The sequence below is a fragment of the Seriola dumerili genome, unplaced genomic scaffold (genome assembly GCF_002260705.1).
Source record: "Seriola dumerili isolate Sdu_G_001 unplaced genomic scaffold, Sdu_1.0 BDQW01001417.1, whole genome shotgun sequence".
NCBI classification, from domain to species: domain Eukaryota; kingdom Metazoa; phylum Chordata; class Actinopteri; order Carangiformes; family Carangidae; genus Seriola; species Seriola dumerili.
This window is the reverse complement of record NW_019175672.1, coordinates 206,637-228,432: the sequence shown is the minus strand read 5'-3', so window position 1 is coordinate 228,432 and position 21,796 is coordinate 206,637. Positions and strand designations below refer to the sequence as shown.

General features: G+C 40.3%; 4 protein-coding genes across 6 annotated transcripts; all 4 read right to left on the bottom strand.

Annotated features, from left to right (window-relative positions):
• Nucleotides 1–1,510: 1,510 nt before the first annotated feature.
• ptrh1 (peptidyl-tRNA hydrolase 1 homolog) lies at nucleotides 1,511–6,205 on the bottom strand. Of its 3 annotated transcripts, none has more exons than XM_022768118.1 (6): nucleotides 5,905–6,205; nucleotides 5,502–5,630; nucleotides 3,944–4,163; nucleotides 2,821–2,920; nucleotides 2,576–2,621; nucleotides 1,511–2,145 (listed from the first exon to the last, which is right to left on the bottom strand). In XM_022768118.1, the coding sequence occupies exons 2-6, from the start codon at nucleotides 5,607–5,609 to the stop codon at nucleotides 1,876–1,878; spliced, it is 744 nt and encodes a 247-aa protein (XP_022623839.1). In that variant the 5' UTR covers nucleotides 5,610–5,630; nucleotides 5,905–6,205; the 3' UTR covers nucleotides 1,511–1,875. The 3 variants fall into 3 exon arrangements, with proteins under 3 accessions (XP_022623839.1, XP_022623840.1, XP_022623838.1); XM_022768119.1 differs by having other exon boundaries at nucleotides 5,944–6,205; XM_022768117.1 differs by having other exon boundaries at nucleotides 1,512–2,145; nucleotides 5,502–6,205.
• Nucleotides 6,206–7,279: 1,074 nt separating this feature from the next.
• On the bottom strand, nucleotides 7,280–8,781 carry LOC111238561 (natterin-3-like). The gene is made up of 2 exons (XM_022768131.1): nucleotides 8,667–8,781; nucleotides 7,280–8,370 (listed from the first exon to the last, which is right to left on the bottom strand). The coding sequence occupies exons 1-2, from the start codon at nucleotides 8,779–8,781 to the stop codon at nucleotides 7,280–7,282; spliced, it is 1,206 nt and encodes a 401-aa protein (XP_022623852.1).
• Nucleotides 8,782–13,488: 4,707 nt separating this feature from the next.
• LOC111238559 (natterin-3-like) lies at nucleotides 13,489–17,648 on the bottom strand. The gene is made up of 3 exons (XM_022768130.1): nucleotides 17,640–17,648; nucleotides 14,722–14,815; nucleotides 13,489–14,576 (listed from the first exon to the last, which is right to left on the bottom strand). Exons 1-3 carry the CDS (start codon nucleotides 17,646–17,648, stop codon nucleotides 13,489–13,491), a joined length of 1,191 nt encoding a protein of 396 aa, XP_022623851.1.
• Nucleotides 17,649–19,541: 1,893 nt separating this feature from the next.
• LOC111238558 (natterin-3-like) lies at nucleotides 19,542–21,189 on the bottom strand. Its single transcript, XM_022768129.1, has 2 exons — nucleotides 21,099–21,189; nucleotides 19,542–20,641 (listed from the first exon to the last, which is right to left on the bottom strand). Exons 1-2 carry the CDS (start codon nucleotides 21,187–21,189, stop codon nucleotides 19,542–19,544), a joined length of 1,191 nt encoding a protein of 396 aa, XP_022623850.1.
• Between the last annotated feature and the right edge of the window lie 607 nt (nucleotides 21,190–21,796).

Genomic DNA, 21,796 nt, shown 5'->3' with positions numbered 1-21,796 from the left:
GGGCTTGTTTTGTGTTACTGCAGAGTTAGCACATCTGTGGGAAGACCCCCCACCGGGCCGCTGGCCGTAGAGCATCGGGGGAGATTGGGGGGTGGGAGTCCCATTCCTGAATAAATTTCAGGTCTCCTCTAAAGGCCCGGGTGTCCAGCCTGTTGCTGACCTCTGACCCCTGCAGAAGAAAAGTTATTGAAGCGGCTGGTGAAGCCTCCTAAAGCTGACCAGCGAGGAGGGGCTGAGAAAGTGGCCTGATGGAGGCGAAGGGTGGCTCAACGGGGTCACAGCACAGAAAGATGGGGAGGGTGAGGGGTGCTCAGGGTGTGTGTGTGTGTGTGTGCTGGTGTGTTGGTGGGGGGTGTCATAGAGGAGTGAAGAAGGTTTCCCTTGAGTTGAGCCGCCCCCCCCCGTTCCTCATGTCCACAAGTGTGTCCCTGCAGCTATTGTGACTCTGAGCTACGGCAGGACAGAAGGCCTCAAACAAACCTAAACAATGTTTGGCTCCTTTTGTTTCTCGCTGCCTTTCTTCTTCAGCCCTCCATCGCAATCTACCGGCCTCCTTTGTATTGATTTCTCTCATTCAGCGGCGCGTCGGCCTCTTTCCGCTGTTTTATATGCTCTTTTCTGGCTTTTTTTGTCCACCACCTCCTGCCCCCCCCACCCCCCACCCCACCCCACCCCCTCCCTCCTCTCGGCATTCTCCGCAGTGTGAGAACGCAGTGCGCCTCTTGACTCGATGCAACTCATTAAAGGCAGCTAATTGATGAAGAGTGTAATTAGTGTGACAATCAGGAGGGGAAATCAATATGTTTTTAGCCAAAAGAGCCACATCAGGGAGGAGAGCAGGGTGTGTGTGTGTGTGTGTGTGTGTGTGTGTGTGTGTGTGTGTGTGTGTCTCTCTTAGCGACAGACCTCCACAGGACGGTCTGAGGTTTCACACTAACAGGGATTTAGTTGTGATGACTGAGGTTAGAGTTATATCATTACGTCACTGAGGGTCCTCACAGGTATAGAACAACCTAAACTTGTTACAGTTTAATCCATTGATGTGATTGTAGCTTTGAAATGTTTCAGTCCACAGCTGCAGGTGAGGACAGATGAGGGTGAAGTGATCCTGAACGATCTTGACTAAAACACATTATAACATTACAGTTCTCTACATGAACATGTCAGACAGGAATCAAACCTTCAACCAGAGAAGAAGAAACAACTGCTCCTCGGCCGGGTGTTAAGTTTCTCTTCAATAACAGACTTTCTTATTTCTTTGTCATTTACATATTCAGAAATGAGTTTGTGTTTTTGATTTTACAGAGGAAACACTCTGCTGCTACAGTACATGAGCTGATGTTACATCATCACATGGTGATTGATGGTATTACAGAATAAATGTGATTTAAAAACAGTGTCTCTGTGACATCGTTTGTTTTTAACCTCCCATTCACATTCAGTATTTCTGTTTTTTGGAGAAAATATCTAAATGTTTCAAACATGTCACGTCCTGTAACGTTAGATATCCTTAACAAATTCTTTCCACCAACTTTGACTGAACTCGTTCGCAGGTTTTTGAGGAATCGAGAATCAACAATCAGATAAATGTGAATAAAAACAGAATCAGTTCATTGAGGTTTTTATCTTTTTATGAAGGAAATGTTTCGTTCTTGAACCAGCTGACGTACAAACGCATCAGCAGAGGCAGCTCTGCTTTTAAAAGGAGCTCGTCTGTCTGCGTGGTTGTATCATGTTGAGTCTTTTCGTGCAGTTTCAGAGGTAGATTGTCTCTTTTAAGCCTTTTAACAGCCAGAGAATAAATACAGTCTCAGTGATGAACCTTTATGTTTCATCTTATGTCACGTTTCCTCCTCGAGGCAGCTGTTTGAAACTTCAGCTCTGAGCAGCAGCAGAGTCTTCAGCGGGAGAGGCCGAGCGCTCCCTCCCCTCTCTCTTCCCTGCTGCTTGTCTGCCCCCTGCTGGTGAGGAGGAGGGGGACTGGGAGTCCTGCTGGGAGAGCTGGGAGAGGAGGAGGTCCACGCTCTGGACCAGAACAGAGTCCAGAACCTTCTTCTCCTCCGAGGAGAACCGACCCAGAACGTAACGATCCACTGCCGTTTTCCCCGTCGGCCGTCCGATCCCGACACGAAGTCTGAGCATCACCTGCAGGAGACGGGAGGATGGGGGGGGGGGTCTATTAGTCTGTGCTTCATTTGTTTTAATTTGCAATTATAGAAAGATTTTTTTGTCTATTTCTATTTTGTTTCAACAGCAGCTTTTTCCCAAGTTGTATTTATTGTTTATGTAAATACACATATATATTCTTTGTTCTTTGAGTACTGAGCCTCTTCCATCTTTGGATTTCCTTCTGAATAAATAGTTCTGTCTCATCAACAACCACTGTGGAGTTCAGTGTTTACAGTAACTCTGGGCTCGAACATGTCTGAACTGTCACCATCAGTTTAAAAGACAATAAAATAAAATACAAATCAAACATAAAGCTAAGATAAAATCAGACTACAACATGCAGTGGTGACCCCCCCCCCCAGATAAACACTTCCTGTTTGTTGTTTGTATGTAACATGTGACTTACATCAGTCTGAAGACAGTCCACACAGGAGCGGACTCCATTATGACCTCTGTGAGGAGGAATTTCAAGTCAGAGTTAATGCACAAACAAATATTCAACAATGTCCAATTTTCTTATATTTGTAATTATCACGTTTATTATTGCTCCACTCCATCTTGTCAGTCACGTGACATAGTAAGAGAACGTTTTGTCTGAGTTGTTGTTTAGAGACCTACATCACCAGCAATTCATTTATTTACATGACCCACCTGGCACTTCCTCCATGTTTGATGGCGATCTTCCCCAGAGGTTTGTCCAGTTCATCGTGGACCAGCAGGACGTCTTCAGGCTTGATGCCGTATTTACCAGCTGGAGAGGACGAGACGTCACATCATAAAATATTCAACATGGCATCAGGTATCCAAATCCAAATATGAACAGTCCTGGAATACGTTAATAAGAAACTCATGTTTAGCTGTTGCTTCAGGATTATAATATATAATATATAATAATCTGAATATAATCAGGACGAAGCATCAACTATGTCATCTGTAATTTGGGAGATTTAAAATAACATTTGGTAATTTGATCACTCCAGGAATATTAGCAGATGTGCAGCAATTAAACTTTATTTCCATGTTCAATTAAAGCTGTTTTTTTAATCATTTGTTTAGTCTATTCTGGTCTAGTCATCACAGGTTCTGTGGGCACAAGGTGATGTCTTCAGCTGCCTGTTTCTGTCTGACCAACAGCTTTAAGCCTCAAAACATTCAATTTACAGTGATATGAAACAGAGAAAAGCAGCAGATCTTTATATCCGAGGAGACGTAAGCAGCCAGTGTTCTGCATTATTGTTTCATTGAGCAAATACAATCATGTCTAATTGAAAGGCTGCTACTGCTTTCCTTAACTGAAAACAGTATCCACCGTATTTGTCAGTTGATGTTAACATGTTTCAGGAGAGTCCTCATTCATTTGTAATTCCCACACACACACACACACACACACACACACACACACACACACACACACACACACACACACACACACACACACACACACACACACACACACACACACACACAGGTGCTGCGTGATGACAGTGTGACTCAGCTGTTGTTAATTCAATTTCTGTTTAATTAATATTTCTCCCACAGAGGCAATTTATTAGATGAGAAATAAAAGTGCTCCAGAGAGAGAGACTGAAGAGTCCAATCAAATGTGTTTATAGAGTAAACAAAACAAAACAACAGGGAGGGACAGAAGAGGACATGGAGATAAAACTGAAAACAAACCTGAGCTCATAAATACAACATCAGCGAGATAAACACAAACACAATAGAGTTACAACACACACACACACACACACACACACACACACAGTGACCTCACCTGCTTTGGCCACTGACACCCCGTTGATGTTCATCAGCAGCCTGGGACGGAGCAGCACCACTCGTGTGTGTTGGACCTCTGACACGATGACCTCACCAGACACGTGCTTGTCGCCGCGCCAACGGTCAGCCACGCCGAGCCGGGCAGCGAGCTCGCCGAGCACCGCCATGCCAACGTTGTGTCTGGTATCATCCATCCCCGGGTTACCCAGCCCCACCACCTGACACACACACACACACACACACACACACACACACACACACACACACACACACACACACACACAGTTCTGTAATGAAACAGCTTTGTATTCAATTTATCGTTCATCTGCAGCACTGTGCAAAAGTTTTAGGCTCTAAAAGTAAAGTGAAGATGTTTTCCATGAATAGTTTTTTATCTATTTACTTTTTATTCAGATCAGATTAAAGCAGATTAAGGAAATTCCTTTTTTTTTTTTTTTTAATTAAACTACATATTTGTTTGGTGATTTTAAAGGTTTACATCTTGGGCTTGGAGCTTAGACACACTATTGGTTTTCTTGGAATTTGTTGACACTAAGAAAAATATGCAGTGACATCAGCCTTATGTCACCAATCAAGTTTGTCTTAAAATATTTTTAAATGTAATATAAATCAATTTAGTTTGGTAAAATGAATGTGGATGGCATTGATTTTTAAAACCTTATTTTATATTGGGTTATACAGTATGAGGTATGTGCATCTGAAATTGTGATGAATGTAATTTTAAAAATGAGTCACATTCAATTAATAGAATTAAAAACAAACACAGAAAAGAGTAATGACAAAGGCTTTTTGCTGCCACAAAGCTTATTCATCTTCACAGAAAAATCCAGGGAGAGCTGAGGCTGACATAAACACACAAAACAGACATACATCCACTGCCTAGCACTGATGGTACTGATCCGCTGGCAGCAGACACAGCTGTTAACAGAAATACTATAGACTACATTGTATTAGACTCTATGGCTGCTGACACACTGCAAACATTGTGTTCTGCTTCTACACACTGAGCTTTTATCCATTTTTACTTGAACAGGATGCAGCAAAAAGGCAAGGACAAGTTAACACAGTTATGGTGCCACAAAGAAAATAATGTACATATCTTATAGTATGTCTATTATGTGTTTTGTTCTGTGATTTTTGAGGCTAAACTCCTTGGACAAACTAAACCACTGACATTACAAACAGAACTCCATCCCGAAATCTATCAATTTAGTGTTGCCTTGCTCGGTTGCAACAGTATGGCTGGTTAGAAATGACACATTTTCTCAGGATGTTTTGTGCTAATATCTGACACGAAGCAGCGACGCATTCGTATGACAATTATGCCGAATTGAAAAGTGACTAACACTGACTCAGAAAATGTTTTTCAAACTTAAATTATAACATGTTTACTTTGACAAATCGCCAAAATAAAACTCAAACACCAGACTTTGGATGGATGTTTGGTGGGATTTGACAAATCCCTACAGGCGACTACCGAGGCTAAATAAACCTGAAGTAAAATTTTGATAATGTGAGTTACTTTTTACACTTACCAGCTTCCGGCGGGCGTGTGAGTGTATTTCAGCTTCAAAGCCCATCGCATGTGTAAACGGTTCACTCAGCAAAACTCTATTTATGACTCTTGTCAAAAGTCGTCGCATTGTGACAAAGTTCAACAGCGTCTTGAAAAAATGTGACAAATAACGACAAAATTTGCTTAAAAATGGGACTTTTTTCATTCGGCCTATGAAACAAACTGTCAGCTCTTGTTATTAAGTCAAACTTAAGACATTTTTAACTTTAATTTACGGCGATGAAACGACAATTCCCTATTAGAATATAATACATGTTGATTCTGATAATGGGCTGATTTCTCTATGGAGTTTCACTGTATAAATCTTTAGGCATTATGTCTGTATTTTTGCTTTTTATTACGTTTTTAAAAATAAAAAAACCCTTAACACGAACCCCTCACTCCACAGAGAAAGTTTTTACCTCGTATTTATGTCTTAAACTGTGTGAAGGTAACTTTGACTGGTGTTGCTAGCTTGCTAACGTTAGCTTACTGTACCTTGTCAGGTAACTCAAGTCAGCGTAACACCGACACACACACACTTAAAACAACACGGTGAGAACATTTGGCGCCAGTGCGACAACATATGATACCGGTTAAATTTAGAATTTATTTGCAATTCCTGTTTAAATTCCTCTGAACTTTCACAGAGCTAACTATTAGCTTGTCCTCCTGTCATGTCTCTCCATCACACCAGTCAATGAGCGTCACAAAGACAACACGAGCCAACAGGCTTTTCCTGCTCCTGCGGGCTGCAGCGCCATCTAGCTGTGAGGCAGGCAAGGGCAAGACACTACAGGTGGATGGGGTAAAGGTTTTAACAGATATGACCATGAAACTTCCCCAGTTGATTACTTACATGAAGACAGTTGTTTTTCATATTATACGTTTTCTGAAACTTTATGCTTAAATATGCAAATTATGCATTATTTAATTAATAATTAGCACAAAGTAGCACATAAAGCCAGGTTCAAAAATCTTGTTTCATTTTGTTAAGATATTAGAGTCAAATGTTTTTAGAGAAGGGATTTTGGATATCTCTTTTTTTTATCACTCCATAAATCAGAAAATAAATATTTTAAAAAATCCATGCTTAGGAGTAAAATGTTATATAAATTAGGCTATGAATGATTCATTAATAAACCCATCAGTAAGAAACCTTCAGAATATAGATAAGAATAAAATTGGAAAGTTTGGTGTAAGTACAACTGAAATTTCTTAGAGTATGAGGGGAAAAAACTCTTTGAAAATGGCCTTTAAAGATACTTTAGCAAAATTTCACTTTCATTTTCACTTTCATGATTGGCTGCTGATACAAAGAAAATGACCATGTTTGGACCTGATCACAGAGAGAAAGCTTTACAATGATACCTGTGATGACATTGAAGATGAAAATAATCAAATAAAAAACATGGATTCAACAAATGGTTCTATATCGTTTCTTCTTTGTCAAATTCTCCAAGTTTGAAAATTCACCGTATTAATTGTTCTATTTTTTGGTATTTTTTAAACTCTGGTTTTGAAAGGTGCTGTAGAAATAAAGTGTATTTTTAGTTAACAGTCAATATTATTATGAAATATTGATTCCAAATATTGATATCAGGATCGAATAAAGAGTATAGCTAGCTAACCAATTTAAAAATACAGTAACTGGTCCAAAATATCTCAGTTGAAGGACAAAAAAGAACAAAGAAACTCTTTGAATTTTTTTAATGTATTTTATTTGGAAAACAGAGTTTTTCATCATCAGACTGGTCATCAGTCTTGAGCTGGAGGACAGGGATCAGCGTCAGGCACCGGCTGACATCTCTCGACTACAGCGTTGATCTCTCCGACGCTCACGCCGTCGTAGGTGCCCGTGATGTACGTCCAATGGGTGTCTCCGTTGTGGTTGGTCCTGCTCAGCCTGCCGGTGAAGGGGATGTCGGCCGTCATCTTCCTGCCGTCCATCCTCACGGCGCAGGAGTGGTTGGGTGGGACCAGCAGCTCCACAGAGACAGAGTGACTGACAGACTCGGCCATTGTGGTTCCCTCTGAGAAGGTCACCGTCTGCTCTTTGGTGAAGTCCACCGTCCCCGGGCCGAGGATGGGCACCTTGGCCTTCATGGTGGAGATGGAGCCGTTGCGGGTCTCTCTGCCGATGTCCCAGGTCTTCTCCACTGTGCTGGTCTTCTCCAGCTGGACTGTCTTCGCCACGTTTCTGCACTCCAGGTTGGTGACCTTGGTGAGCTTCAGGGCCTCCGGAGGATGGTGGAACAGCTCCATCTGGTCGATGGCGTACTCCACATGAGAGATGTGCTGGCTGTAGCTGTCTCTGTTGATAGCCAGGACCTGGTAACTCTTGTACCAGTACTCATCGCCCTCCCAGGGGAGGAAGAAAGCCTCGTGTTGGGCCACCACTTTGCCAAGACCATACTTGTTTTTCCCCACATAGATGTCCGAGTTGGGGCAAGTTTTGACGGCGTACTGGGGGACAGAGCCGTATGAATCTTCAACCCACGCCAGGAACTCAAAGTGGTCCACGTTGACCAGCACTTCAAACTTGGAGGATGCGTACTCTTTGTCGGCGTAGGGATACTGGCAGAAGCTTCCTTTGCTGGGAGTGTAGAAGCCGGCCTCGCAGTTGACTTTGCACACATAGTCCGTGCGTTCGGTGTAGCCGTTGAAGATGGCAACAGCGCCGTTCGGGAGGGAGCCGTTCCATGTGACCCATTTGAGGTTGACGTGTTCGCCAAACATGGGGAAGGAGTGTGAGGTCGTCTCAGTTTCTTGGATCTCTCTAATTTGTGGGGGGTTGACGACTTCCCGGGAAGGGACGACATCTTCCAGAGTGGGGTTAAGCCACGGCTCTGTGTGAAAGGACGAAAAGAAAATGGCACTGGTTTTAGATATACACATTATTTTTTCAGAAAACTATAGTGACGTGGAACATTTGGAGAGTTCATGACCAAAACAGGCAGATATACCAAACCAACACACTTTGTACCTGGACATTAACAAGTATATCTGCTCGTGGATAACCCTAACCCTTTTGTAAAGAGCAGGCATCAAGTTATTGAAATGGTAAATAGCTTATTTTGTAATTGAACTCTCCGTCACAGTGTCTCAGCAGGTAACTCTTCAGTGTCATTATGAAGTGACTCACTGCTGAGTTTCTCTTGCCCGTCCTGCAGCTGGGAGACATAGAGCAGCGGGTCAGACTGCAGCGCTGGGCTGCAGAGCTGCAGCACGGCCAGGACGACAGCGACACACCACCTCATCTGGAAACACAGCGGAAACACATCTGGCACGTCAACATCAGTGGGAATTTACTTAGTAGAGAAGCTGCAAGGCTAAAACACTCAAAACGCTTCACTCGTTACCCACACAGCGCTCACCGCTGAGCCCTTCTAAAAGAGATTTTCACTCTCATTGATTTCCTGGTTAAATGAAGTTAAATATGATGTTGCAGACTGAATTAATGGTTTTTTCATTGAGCAGGTTTAAGGAACAAGAACCCTTCAAACTAATGAAGTTAAATCACTTAACTTCCAGTTTCCTCTTCAGTAGCTCTAAGGTTTTATTCCACACTGCCTGATAAACAATATATTCTTTTCTCTCTCTCTCTTTTTATTGGAGTTTTCAACTTTGAACAATCAAATGAATATAGGAAATATATTCCTGGAGCAGATACACAGAAAACAAAATAGAAAATAAAATAAGAGACAGACATTAAAACAGAGATAAAAATAAAAAAAATTATCCTTTTTTCCTCCTTTATTCAGGTGAAATTAATAAACACATGTAGAAAATCATTGACATGTAGCCTAATCAATTTTCTTTCTTACAGATTTTCCTTTTTCTTCCTTACAATTCTGTCCTGAAAGTGCAAAGCACGATCCATGTGACAGTGATCTCTCTTTCTTAATATGTATCAGTAATAGTTTGCAAATTGAATTAATAAATTTGCAAACTATTACTTTAAAATTAAAAATTAAAAATTAGTGCTTGCCAAATGTGGTCAAATTTATCTTTGGATTCCTCAATGAGAATTTAAGTATTTCTGTTGTACACCGTATGTTCTTTAAAGCTACATGATGTTCACACTGGGTGAAAAATTCAAACCCATGATTCCATCTTATTTTTTTATTGAGTATTACCTTTACCTGATAAATAACCTCTAACAAGTCTCTTTTTAACAAGTGTATTGTTTAACAAACCTGCTTTACTTTGTTGCTTATGTAAAGACCACTGTCAGTGATGGAAGACATCTCCATGTATCACGAAGTGAAGATAAGATAAAACTGTATTGATCTCCAGGGAAATTTGGGTTAAATATGTGGATGGTGCAGTTCCTCCTGATCGTCTATAGAGGTCGATAAAGATCAGCTATTGTGTAACGCTCCTTTAAAAATAAGTTTAAAAGGTTTTGTCATCATAGATGTTTAAGACTTTTGAGTTTTGTTTTTCAGATCAGGAGTAAAAAAACACATTTTTATGGTAAAACATGAGTCTGTGATAAAAACTTTAAATTTACAGTTGAGTAGTTTCAATTTCACACAGAAATTTGGCGTCAATTTCGTCAGGATTAGCATCACTTCAATCACAAAGTGTAAGAACTTTACAATAATTGTGCAGATTTAGTTTAAAAAAAACAAAACACAGACAATTTATAGAATTGTATAATATACCGTAGAATTGGTCCTCAGTTGTATCTGTCCATGTAAGTGAACAGGAAACAAGAAAATCGCCAGTACGGTATGAGACAGTGTCAACACAGATCTATATAATTAAATCAAAATAAATAATAATCTCTTGATGCAAAAAGAGGAAAAAAACAAGCAGCATTTCCTAAAAGATTTCAGATTCTTCATATATTTTTAGATCATTTATTGTTGATTATCGATCAGTTTTGTATCAGACAACAATTACACAGTGAAGTGACGCAGTGTTGTTAATCAGGAAAATGAGCCCACACCAGAACCTCATTCAGACGTATAGAAGCAGTTTTTACCTCGACAGGTTCCTCCTGCAGTGACGCTGCCTGCACTATGTGCTGAGTTTTAAAACCTCCCCGCACTCTTATGCCCCCCCCTCCCCCGCCAATAAACAGGAGCGTGAGCAGCGGCAGCTTCTCGCCCATTGACCCAGTGTTCACACCATGATTTACACTCCTGCTGCTGCTGCTGCTGCTCAGGTTAAATCTGATGTTACAATAACCAAAACATGAAGCTTCTGAAATTACATTTTCACTGATTAACAGGTTGAGAACTGATACAGGGAAGTGGGAAGGTTGACTGCACATGTTTGATGACATGTTTGAGCAGCACAAACACTTGTCCTCTGGTGTCAAGGTGTGTTCAAGGACACAGGTAGAGCAGTGTGTGTGTGGACAGAGATGGCCTGGATTCAAAACAGTGACCTTTATAATCCTCATAAATACTTCCCTCACTTCTTTATATAATTCGACACCTGAAGACCGAAGATTTAGATGTGTTTAATAACAGCATACAGTTATGTACATATCTATGTGAATGTATACTGTATATATATATATATATATATATACATATATATATATATAATGGTCTTTCTTCTTGGGCTCATATATGGTGTAAAATAAGGCTGTTGTTCCCTTCAGTGCTTTGTAAAGGTTTCTGTGCATGGGGAACCATCACTACACACCTTAAAGGTTTCTGTTGTTTTAGTGTAGCTTGGTTGTCAAAGTGGGGTCTGGGGTGCCCCAGGGGTCCATCACGGGGTTCCTTGAAGGGGAATAATTTATTTTTATTATATTTCCATCCATAAGTAACACAATGACAGAATGTAGGATTGTTTTAATCATGGGTTCAAATGCTTTCTGTAATAAAACATCTAAAAGCACAAATCTTATCAGATGAGGGTCCTTGGTCTTGTTTTTGTCAGTTTAGGGATCCTTGACCACTGACTTACACCTAACCTAACCTGTGTTATCTATAAGTTATTGCCTCTCTGAACTCTTCCATCCAAACCAGAACCAGCTCCAGGTACTTGGGTAAAGGCCACGGTGCTGTTCTGACATGAGACCTGCTTTGTCCTTGACTTGGACGCACACACCAGCTCTCCAGGAGTGTAAAAAAGAGTCTTCATGGTGATAATGATAACAGGGTTCTTTATTGATCCCCCCCTCCTCTTCCTGTGAAGATACTCTTTGATGAGCCCGTTAAAAGTGCTTCATAAATAAGTTTGCCTGGATTCCTGTGTCTATCAGGGGAGCAGAGGATCGCATGATGTCCAAAGTGCTGCGGCGCTCTGTCTCCATCGATGACAAGATACTGTATGTTTAGATAAGCTCAGGCTGGGAACAAAGTGATTGAGATCTCCTGTAATAGTGGGTCATTGATTAAGACAGTCCTCGTTGCGTAATGTCGCCGGCTGCCAAGATTAAACCAGAAGGAGAAGCTGCTCAACACGGACATTGTTCTCCACGCACAGCCCTATCATTGAAAATCGCTGATGTCACGGCCATCTGTGCGCGTCCTTGAGACAGACAGTTATTATCAATTTATTTATTTGAGTCTTGAATGAGGACTCTGTGTGAAACAAGGCCATGCAAAAGGTCATTTACACTGACAGAACTGCACTGTCACTGCCTTCAGCTGCTGCCGCCTTCAGCTCAGAGCTCGTAGTGAACATCTCATTCAGGCAACGCAGGATCTTTATGTTATTCCGATTTAAAAGAAGCGTATTATTCAGATGTATAGAGTGAGTGCGATTCAGTCTGAGTCACAGCTGAGAGGAAACAGTATTTCCCTTCTTTGCTAATTCACTGCTGGAGCATTTTATCCAACAGGAAGTGAACCACGAAATCAAAATGTAGAAAACATGATACCTGGTGATGGCGTTAGATGAAATTTGACCTTGGGGAATATGGGCTGAAATAAATAAAAATATCCATACACCAATCAGACTCAGATTTGGAAGGAATATGGAAATGGAAAATGATCAGTAAATATTTTCCGACACTAGAAAGTGTGGAGAACATCCTGATTCACTCATTCTCAGTCTCAATAATGTTTTGGAGGTTTCATTGCAAATGAATCACAAGACAACAATACAAATGTGTACAACTGTGAGATTACACACATTTGTACTTGCTGACTATTATTTTTATTATGGAAAGGAATTACACGACTGCACGGGGGCTGTCTGAGGATGTAACTTCCACAGGGGAAAAGACAGATAACAGGAAGTGGATGATAAAATCATTAAAAATAGACACCAGTTTATTACAGAAAAAATCCCGGGTTGACTATTCAACAAAACAAAAGCTTTTTTTCATTGGCGTTTTTTTTTTTGTTGTCCAATATTATGTGCTTACACAAAGGCAGTGCATGATTGTGACTTTACATTTCACCAGAAAGAAGGGGAAGGTTCTCCTGAATCGTATGATGTATAACACTTGATGCTGAGAGATAAGCTCAGCATTGGCAAAAATATAAAACTACTGTATGTCCAGGCGTTTCTTTGTCACGTAGACCAATTAAATGAAGTGAATAATGAACCTTTATTATGCATTTCCCTTAAATTCTTAACTTCTTTTGTTCTTTCTATGTTTTTTTCATGTTTTTGTTCTATCCCTGCAACTGCTAATGCAAACTTTGGTGTATTTGAGTTTCCTTTCACAATCATTTTATCTCAGGGTTTAATAAAACTGGTTAAAATGTTTTTTTAATTTGTCAGTAAAATTTATGATTCTTTTCATTGCCACAAACTGAAATGTTTTAACTTAAAGCAAAAGTCCTGCAAGGGCTAATTTTAGTTAATAAAGGTTAAAGTGCCATATTTTCATTTTATTTAGTTTTATTTTGAAATGTATTCTCAACATGTTGTTTTCTTTAAGAGCAGCCGACACGACAGATGTTTCCCACTGTTATTTTTATTGTGACAAATCATTTGTTTTCAATATTACAGCTTAAAAAATATCTCATGGTGTTTCCGTGGACCTGTCATGGACAAGGCTGGGCGTCCACCACGGGTTCACAGCGGTCCACCACGGCCCGGACTTCTCCGATCTGGACTCCGTCGTAGGTCCCGGAGATGGAGGTCCACTGGGTCTCTCCATTGCGGTAGGTGCGGCTGAGGCGAGCCGTGTAGGGGATGTCGGCTTTGATCTTGCGACCCTCCATACGGACTCGGCAGGAATGGTTCGGGGGGACGGTGAGCTGCACGGACACGGAGTGGCTGAGCGACTCCACCACGGTGGTTCCCCTGGAGAACTGCAGCGTCTTCTCGCCGCTCAGCTCGATGCCCCCGGAGCCGATGAGGGGGATTTTAGCTGTGATGCTACCTGTGATGCCCAGCATGGTGGCTCGGCCGATGTTCCACGTAGTCTCCACGTCTGTGGTCTTTGAGATGGTGACTGTCTTCACCACCGCCTGGCACTCGTTGTTGGTGACCCCGGAGATACGCATGGTCTCTGGAGGATACTGGAAGATGGCGACATCATCAATGGCGTACTTGACGTCAGTGATGTGCTGGGTGTAAGCGTCCCTGTTGATGGCCAAGACCTGGTAGCTCTTGTACCAATACTCATCGCCTTCCCAAGGCAGGAAGAAGGCCTCAAACTGAGGAACAACCTTCCCGAGACCGTACTTGTTCTTCCCTACGTAGATGCCAACTCCTGGGCAGGTCCTGACTGAATGCTGTGGCACTGAACCGTAGGAACCTTCCTTCCACTCCAGGAACTCAAAGTTGTCTTTGTTGGCCAGGATCTCAAACTCCGGGGCGTAGTACTCACGGTCTCCGTAGGGGTAGCGGCAGTAAGGGCCCAGGCTGGGGTTGTAAAAGCCGGCCTCACACTTGTACTTGCAGACGTAGTCGGTGCGCTCGGTGTAGCCGTTGTAGATGGAAACGGCTCCGTTGGGCAGAGCGCCGTCCCAGGTAAGCCACTCCAGGTTTACGTTGTCAGCGAACATGAAGGATGAAGGCAGATCCTGCTGCTGCTCCAGGTCAGCAGGAGTCAGAGGACCAGATACCACATCGTTACCAGTGGGTTCAGGCACCAGGTCCTCCAGCTCTGGGTTCAGTAAGGAAACTGTGTAAAAGAATCAGACAGAGAGTTTACATATTAAACCATGTAGTACTTTTCTTCAAATGCCATTAGGTAAAAAAATCTGAAAAACTGAAAATTATCTCTTGAAAACTTCAAAACTAAACTATGAACTATATGAACTGTGGACCTTTTCTGAGCTGTGAGCTCTTCTTCACGATGTCCTGTAGACTGGCTGAGGACAAAGCCAGCAGGGCCGACAGCAGCAACACCGACACCTTCATCTGGAGATAAAACACGGAAGGTTTTCAGTTAAAACCCTTTAAACTTAACATGTGAAATATAAATAAATATGTTTGTAAGTAACATTTCACCCTGATAACAACAGAATGCAAACATCTCTTCCATTTGGATTCTGATTTTAGACATTAGACTGGATTATTCCATCATTTCCAGACAAACCTACCGTCCAAATACCAGATGGGCCCAAATCTTTTGGGACACTACAGTAAAAACTCTGTCTTTTCAGCATTTTACACTGAAACACAACCTTTATACAACCTTTATCTCTGTTGCAACACACAACAGTCTGAAATGATACTTATATATCAAAATTTTAAAGCATTTATACTGTCAGTATCCACTTGGAATTTACTATACTGTAACTATAAATACTGTAAGCTGCAATAGCTGAATATTTGCACATTTGTACATATATTTAGTATTTTTTTCTTATATTTATTATTTGTATTTTATTTTATTATATTAATAATTATTTGATTTATTGTTTAAGTTCAATTAAGTTCAAATCAACAGCTTAATTAATTGGTACTGGGTCAATTAATAAGTAGCCTACCATATGCAGCAGAGCACACATTCACATTTAAGTATTGTTAAATAACCAGAGACACTGAAAGAGATGATGTTCTCTGGGAGACAGTTGATAAAGTCAAGTCCTTACGTGACAAGACAAAAGTGGAAATATTAAATCATATTACAATAACACTATATCCAATTAACGATCTTGATCACTATTGATTGTCCTGAGTCTGACTGACTGAAGGTGAAAAGAGACTGAGCAGCACTCACCCTTTAGAGTCGCTCCCCCACTGAGTCCTCCTGCAGTCACCTCCTGCTTTATATAGACTGCTTTTATGGCTGAATCATAAAACACACTCTGCACTTTCCCTCTGTTTCGGATCTAACTTTGACCAATAAAAACAAACTGGTGCAGTGGGTTTGTTAACAGCTGATGAGGACACTCTGAGACCTGTCCATTACGGCGGTTTCTTTGATGACATCTAGCTCTTGTTCCTACAGAGACTGAATGTACTTATTGTAAGTCTATTTGGACAAATGCATCTGCGGAATTATTACAAGGGAATGCAATCAAGTATGTAAGTTTATTAGTTACAGTAAAAAGACCCAGTAATTCTCTGTTGACAGAAATCATTGATCTAGATCTGCCAATGTGTCCGCCAAAGACCAATCCAGGTACTACATTTAAAGGACCAGTGTGTAGGATTAAGGTAGAAACTGATTATAATCTCCATAATTATGTTTTCATTGGTGTCTAATCACCTGGAACTAAGAATTGTGTGTTTTCATGAGAGTGATCAGAATGAGCCCTTCATATCGACACAGGGAGCGGGTTCTCTTCTATGGAGCCGCCATGTTGCACTGCCATGTTTCTACAGTAGCCCAGAACGGACAAACCAAACACTAGCTCCAGAGAGGACCCTTTCACATTTTAACATTACCTAAAGGTCACCGTAGGTTCTCCTATACACTTGGAAAGGGAAGGGTGAAGGGAGGGGTATTCGTTTGGTTTCAATCTGCAACCTCATCACCAGATGCCACTAAATCCCTACACAGTGCACCTTTAATGGAAATCCATTAACACATTTTTAAGTGTCTTGTTGATATAGATAAATACATTTTAGGGAACATAATCAAGATCTTCAACATATCACAAACAGTGATGCCCCCACCTGTGGAGGGGAAAGAGAGGAATAGCTGGGTGTCGTCAGCATAGCGGTGGTTTCTGCAGTCAAGAAATCAGTTACAATTCTAATTTTAAATAAAGGATGGATGTCTTTAGCTGTCGCAATAAGTTGGAGTTTGGGTTTTTAGTGTCTTAATATGCACCTGTGGAACTTTACAAATAGCCTATATAAATAAATATATACACATATAAATGCTAAAACGTAAGAAAATTGCAAGTCTTTAGGTGTGCGGCATCTCTGGCCACACCCCAAACAGTGATGTCACACCATGTTCTTCAATTGGCAGCTGATGCAAAACAACCAAGACCAAGTTTAGTTTAGTTTATTTTGGTCATTTTCCAAATTATAAAACTCAAATACCTTGGTAGATAGACAACAAATAAACAAATAAACATTAAGTTAATGCTTTTTTTTTAGCACTAAAACAAAAGATAAACCAGGAAAAAAAAGAAAAGAATATATATATTAAATATGATGCTGTGGACTTGTGGTTGGAAGGTTGTTGGTTTTAATCCCTGCTAAGTCTGCAACTGCTTCTGTTGAACTACTGGGGAGTGCAGCAAAAGAGGAAGTCCACACCATAGTTGGTTTATATTACTGATCACTTTAAATTGGAGGTTTCCTGTAGTATTATTAATGTGAAGGTTGAATTGGCATAAAATAGAGACTATGAGAGTCTATTAGCATCTTCTTTCAATTACAACAACCCTGCTGTTGTGTTCATGCTGATCTCTTGACCCATTATGAAATGAGTGCAGATAAATCCAGGATAAGATTCAGGATTATTAACATGCAAAAGAAAACAGACTGATAAGGAGGTGAGTTATCAGTTAGCTCCGTCCTCCAAACTATCATACCATATCAATGAGCTGCAGTGTATCAGGCACTCATAGCAGAACTTGATAGTGTCTCTAATGAAGCTCCTCACATAAAGAAAATTTAAATGTTAAATTGAACTTGCCAATTCTTTTTATTGACTCAGGCTTTTAACATTAAGCAAATCTTTATAGGAATAAAAAAAAAGACGGTGGCTCAGTCTGCCTGGATTCCCAGCAGCTACAATTATGACAAGATTTTTCTGAAGCCTTCAACAGCATCTCACGGTCTTCATGCTCAGTCACTGTCAAAATGGCGTCACATGATGACCTGCCTGACCCCAACCCAACTCCCCACCTACAGTACATATCGATTTCTTAGCAAAAAATGTATTCTAATTTCTCTTGTCTTTCAACTAACACAAAACTGGTCATTTGTTGTTTGGATTTATAATTTAAATTGATGTATAAACATGCAGAAGAATCTAATATATGCAATATGTAATTTGCATGATTAGAGTTCAATGATTTACACTTGATCTTTCCTGCAGCTGTAGAAGATAATGAGCTGGGGACCATCATGCCTTCTGCAATGTGTGGTGAGCATTTAGTGATCTCTCAGCGCCATCTGCTGGATTTAATAGATATTTCAGCTCAGGTCTTATTTCACTGAGCTGGGTGAAGTATTTTGGCTTTTCTAAAATTTTATTCAGGACAGGTAGGCTCTCGTTGTAAAAACAAACTGTGGAATACATTGTAATTGGCTGAAATGAAACTTATTTAGTGGAGAATTGACTGATTGTTTTGCTGCCTATACATTCTCCAACAGCAGGGGGATTTATAAAGCTGTCACTGTCAACAGTCATTCACAAAATAAAATCACGTTCATTCACACACGAATATAATGCAAAACGTTAGCCTGAAAAGATTGCTGAGGTCCAGACCTCAGGGACTTTAGAGGTGGTTATACTGGGGGCATAGGGAAAGAAATGGGGACACTGAATGTAAACATGACTTTTTGTTAGTATACAAGACACTTATTAATCTTTTCTAAATTTCATAGGCTCTAACATATTTCACATATTTTAAAGATATATTTTAGATTATTTTGAGGTTTTAATTACAGTGGCCCTGAGAGCTCAATGCACTACAGCTTAATAAAACACATGCAAATAGAGAAAACACAAACATGTGTCCGCTGGAAACACTTCTGTTGTGTTGTGAGTATTTGCAGCACACGTGTTGTCAAACTGATGAAGATGTTTTATAAATTTGTTTGTGTTTTGCTGTAGTGTGTTGAGCTCTCAGGGCCACCGTACTTTATCAATAGTAGATGATAAGACAGGAAACGAGGAGTGAGTGCCAGTGACGACATGCAACATCGTCATCAACTTTTATTAATTTTCTCGGGGATACATTGAGGGGTGACCCTCATTTTCAATGAGGCAGAGCTTACATAAGCAGAAAGAAAACAAACCAAACAACAAGATATACAAAACTCAATTCCTAATAAAAACATTTGCATTAAAAAAAAGAAAACTGTCCCAATGTTATCAGGGAATCGATATGAAATTAGGGTCAAACAGATAAATGACAAAAACCTTCTTTTTTTCCAGTGTCTTTGTGTAACCTCACCACAGTTTTTATCCACGCAGTAAAAATCTTTTTACATATGTACACACTTGAATTTCTCATGCAGATTTGTTTTACAGGTTTACAAAGGTTGATTTAAAACTACAAACATTGGAATTATTTGTAAACATCACTTTATATTTTATTTTGATCCTATACAGTTTAAAAAAGAAATGCACTACTCACATAAGACTGCAAACTGATCGTGGCTGTTGTAACTCATGTATTAGTCGTAAGTATAGCCTTTGTTTTGATTGCTGACAGGTGTCAAAATTGGTGAGAGGAAATTATCTCATGTTGCAATTTGTAACAAAACTGTCAGGACAGGCCCAAGGAATTCCCAACCTTTTTGGCATAAATATCTTTAAAACATAGCAATATCTTCTTGGAACTACTTGTCACAGGCTCACCAGTTGCAATCAATCATAATTAAACTTCTATTTTTCTATTTTGTCAATTTCATAGAGGCCACAATAGGTAAAAACATCCAGTAATTCATTAGATAAATGACAAAGATTAGACAAAAGTTCCTTTGTGGAGATCCTGACACCTACATTTCAGTGGCAAGGCTTGGCGAATGGTACACTTTGACAGCGATCCACTACAGCACTGACTTCTCCAATCTGAATACCGTGAAACGTTCCAGTGACGATGGTCTTGTTGATCCGTCCGCTGCGGTAGGTGCGCGTAAGTTGGGCTGTAAATGGGATGTCTGCCTTGTACCTATGTCCCACCAGTCGGACTCTGCAGTGGTGGTTGGATGGAACATTGACCTCCACAGAAACAGAGTGTGAGATTTCTTCTGACTTCGATTGCCCATTTGAGAACTCTAGTGTTATCTCAGGACCAAACTCAATTTTTCTATCTGTGACAGAGGGGATGGCAGTCTTGATGGTGTTTTTGGCACCTAAAGTGATGGAAAAACTGATGTCCCACCTGTGCTCCACCAAGCTTGTTTTTGAAAGCATAGCTACTTTTACAACATCGGTACATGCATTGTTGGTGATGGAAGAGATTCGTATGGTCACTGGAGGAAAATAGAAGATATTACTGCTTTCAATTTTATACTTGATGTCAGAGATGTACTCACTGGCCACACCCCTGTTCATGGTCAGGACCTCATACCTCCTTTTGTACCAATATGATTTACCTCTCCAGGGAAGGAAGAAGGCCTTTTGCTTAGGAACTACCTTCCCAAGACCATACTTGTTCCTCCCTACATATACACCCGACCCTGAGCAGGTCCCAACAGAATTCGCGGGCACTGAACCAAAGGAACTACTCTTCCACTCAAGAAACTCAAAGTTATCCTTATTCACCAGAATCTGAAATGAAGAGGAAATGTACTCCTTTTTTCCTGAGGGAAAATAGCAGTAACGACCCAAATTGGGGCTGTATAAACCAGCTTCACACTCGAATTTGCAAACATAGTCATAGCGTCGAGAACGACGATTATATATTGAAACGGCTCCGTTGGGAAGAAAGCCACGCCAGGTCACCCATTCCAGGTTAGTGCCTGCAAAGTTTGAGGGCTGCGCGTGACTGCGCCTGCTCGCAAGCTCCATGGGCGGATGGAGAAGGGGTTCATCTGATGGCATGGAGTCGTTATCATTGATTTCAAGAATCCTTTCTCCTAGCTCTGGGTCCAGGAATGGGACTGTATGAAAGAGAAAGACAAGACAACAGAAAGTGAAACTACAGTTACTACAAGAAAAATCTGTTTTGTGATTTGGTGTAATCAAAAATAAAAAAACAAGAATCTGCGGCTTTGCTAGCAGCTCTGAGGTTGTACTTTATGACAGTGACACTTTAAAGCTAAATACTAACATCAGCATTTAAAACATACTCACAATGACAGTTCTCACATGTTGATTTTTAGCAAGTGTAATGTTTAGGTACCATGTTTACCATTTTAGTTTAGCATGTTAGCATGCTAACATTTACTAAACGCAAAGTACAACTGATGTTGACATTTCATTAATTTTGTGGGTATTTAATGAAGTAGGTGATTGATGATATGGGTTAGTTATATTATTGTAAAGTGGTACCAATAAACATATAAAAAGTATTGACTGAAGATAAATGAACAAGAGAAATTAATGACCAATAATTACCATCAGTCAGCTCTGTGATGTTCACAGTGTCAAGTAGACTGGCCGAGGACAGAGCCAGCAGGGCCACCAGCAACAACAATGACTTCTTCATCTGGAGATGAAATGAAACAAAATAAAAGTTAGTTATCCCTAATTTATAATAAACGATTAAACCAGTACTGGTGAGTAATTCAGTGGCTTAACTGACATGTTGACCATAATGCAAAAGACCTCTGCATCGCTTTTTGACTCAGTGTGGTGATAAAATAGCAGGAAAAAGGGAAGAGCAAATTTGAAAAAGAGTGTAATTTTACATGCATTAGTTTTTTATGCTCCTGGAAAGTAACAGTAGATAAAATAAATTGACACTTTAACAGTGATCCTAGTTCAAAAATATATTCTACAGATTCAAATATTAGTACTATAAATTACTACTATGCAGACACATCTAAGCTTTGTAACAGTGTCAGTTTACATGTGTAACCTCATCATCTAAAAATGTGGTTACATTAAGAAAAAGAAGAATCTGATATCAGAGAGTAAAATCACTTTTCTACTGCTAACTGTGGCTTTTTTAATTTGATGAGTTAACTGTTTCTTACGCTTGTTCAATTCAGATTTGATTTCTCTGATAAACTTAAATTCAATACATTTTCAAATCCTCTATTGAGAAAAATGTTTAACCCACAGAAGCATTAATAATGTGACAGTATTGGTTC

Excerpts from the sequence above, each read along its gene's own strand:
- ptrh1 (XM_022768117.1), bottom strand. The coding sequence starts at position 5,687 with ATGAAAAAAGTCCCATTTTTAAGCAAATTTTGTCGTTATTTGTCACAT. Across the intron at positions 2,921-3,943 it reads GGTGTCAGTGGCCAAAGCAG|CTGGTAAATACGGCATCAAG; the intron begins GTGAGGTCACTG and ends CGTCCTCTCCAG. Across the intron at positions 2,146-2,575 it reads TGGACTGTCTTCAGACTGAT|GTGATGCTCAGACTTCGTGT; the intron begins GTAAGTCACATG and ends CGTCTCCTGCAG.
- LOC111238561 (XM_022768131.1), bottom strand. The coding sequence starts at position 8,781 with ATGAGGTGGTGTGTCGCTGTCGTCCTGGCCGTGCTGCAGCTCTGCAGC. Across the intron at positions 8,371-8,666 it reads CGGGCAAGAGAAACTCAGCA|AGCCGTGGCTTAACCCCACT; the intron begins GTGAGTCACTTC and ends CCTTTCACACAG.
- LOC111238559 (XM_022768130.1), bottom strand. Across the intron at positions 14,577-14,721 it reads GAGCTCACAGCTCAGAAAAG|TTTCCTTACTGAACCCAGAG; the intron begins GTCCACAGTTCA and ends TCTTTTACACAG.
- LOC111238558 (XM_022768129.1), bottom strand. The coding sequence starts at position 21,189 with ATGAAGAAGTCATTGTTGTTGCTGGTGGCCCTGCTGGCTCTGTCCTCG. Across the intron at positions 20,642-21,098 it reads CATCACAGAGCTGACTGATG|TCCCATTCCTGGACCCAGAG; the intron begins GTAATTATTGGT and ends TCTTTCATACAG.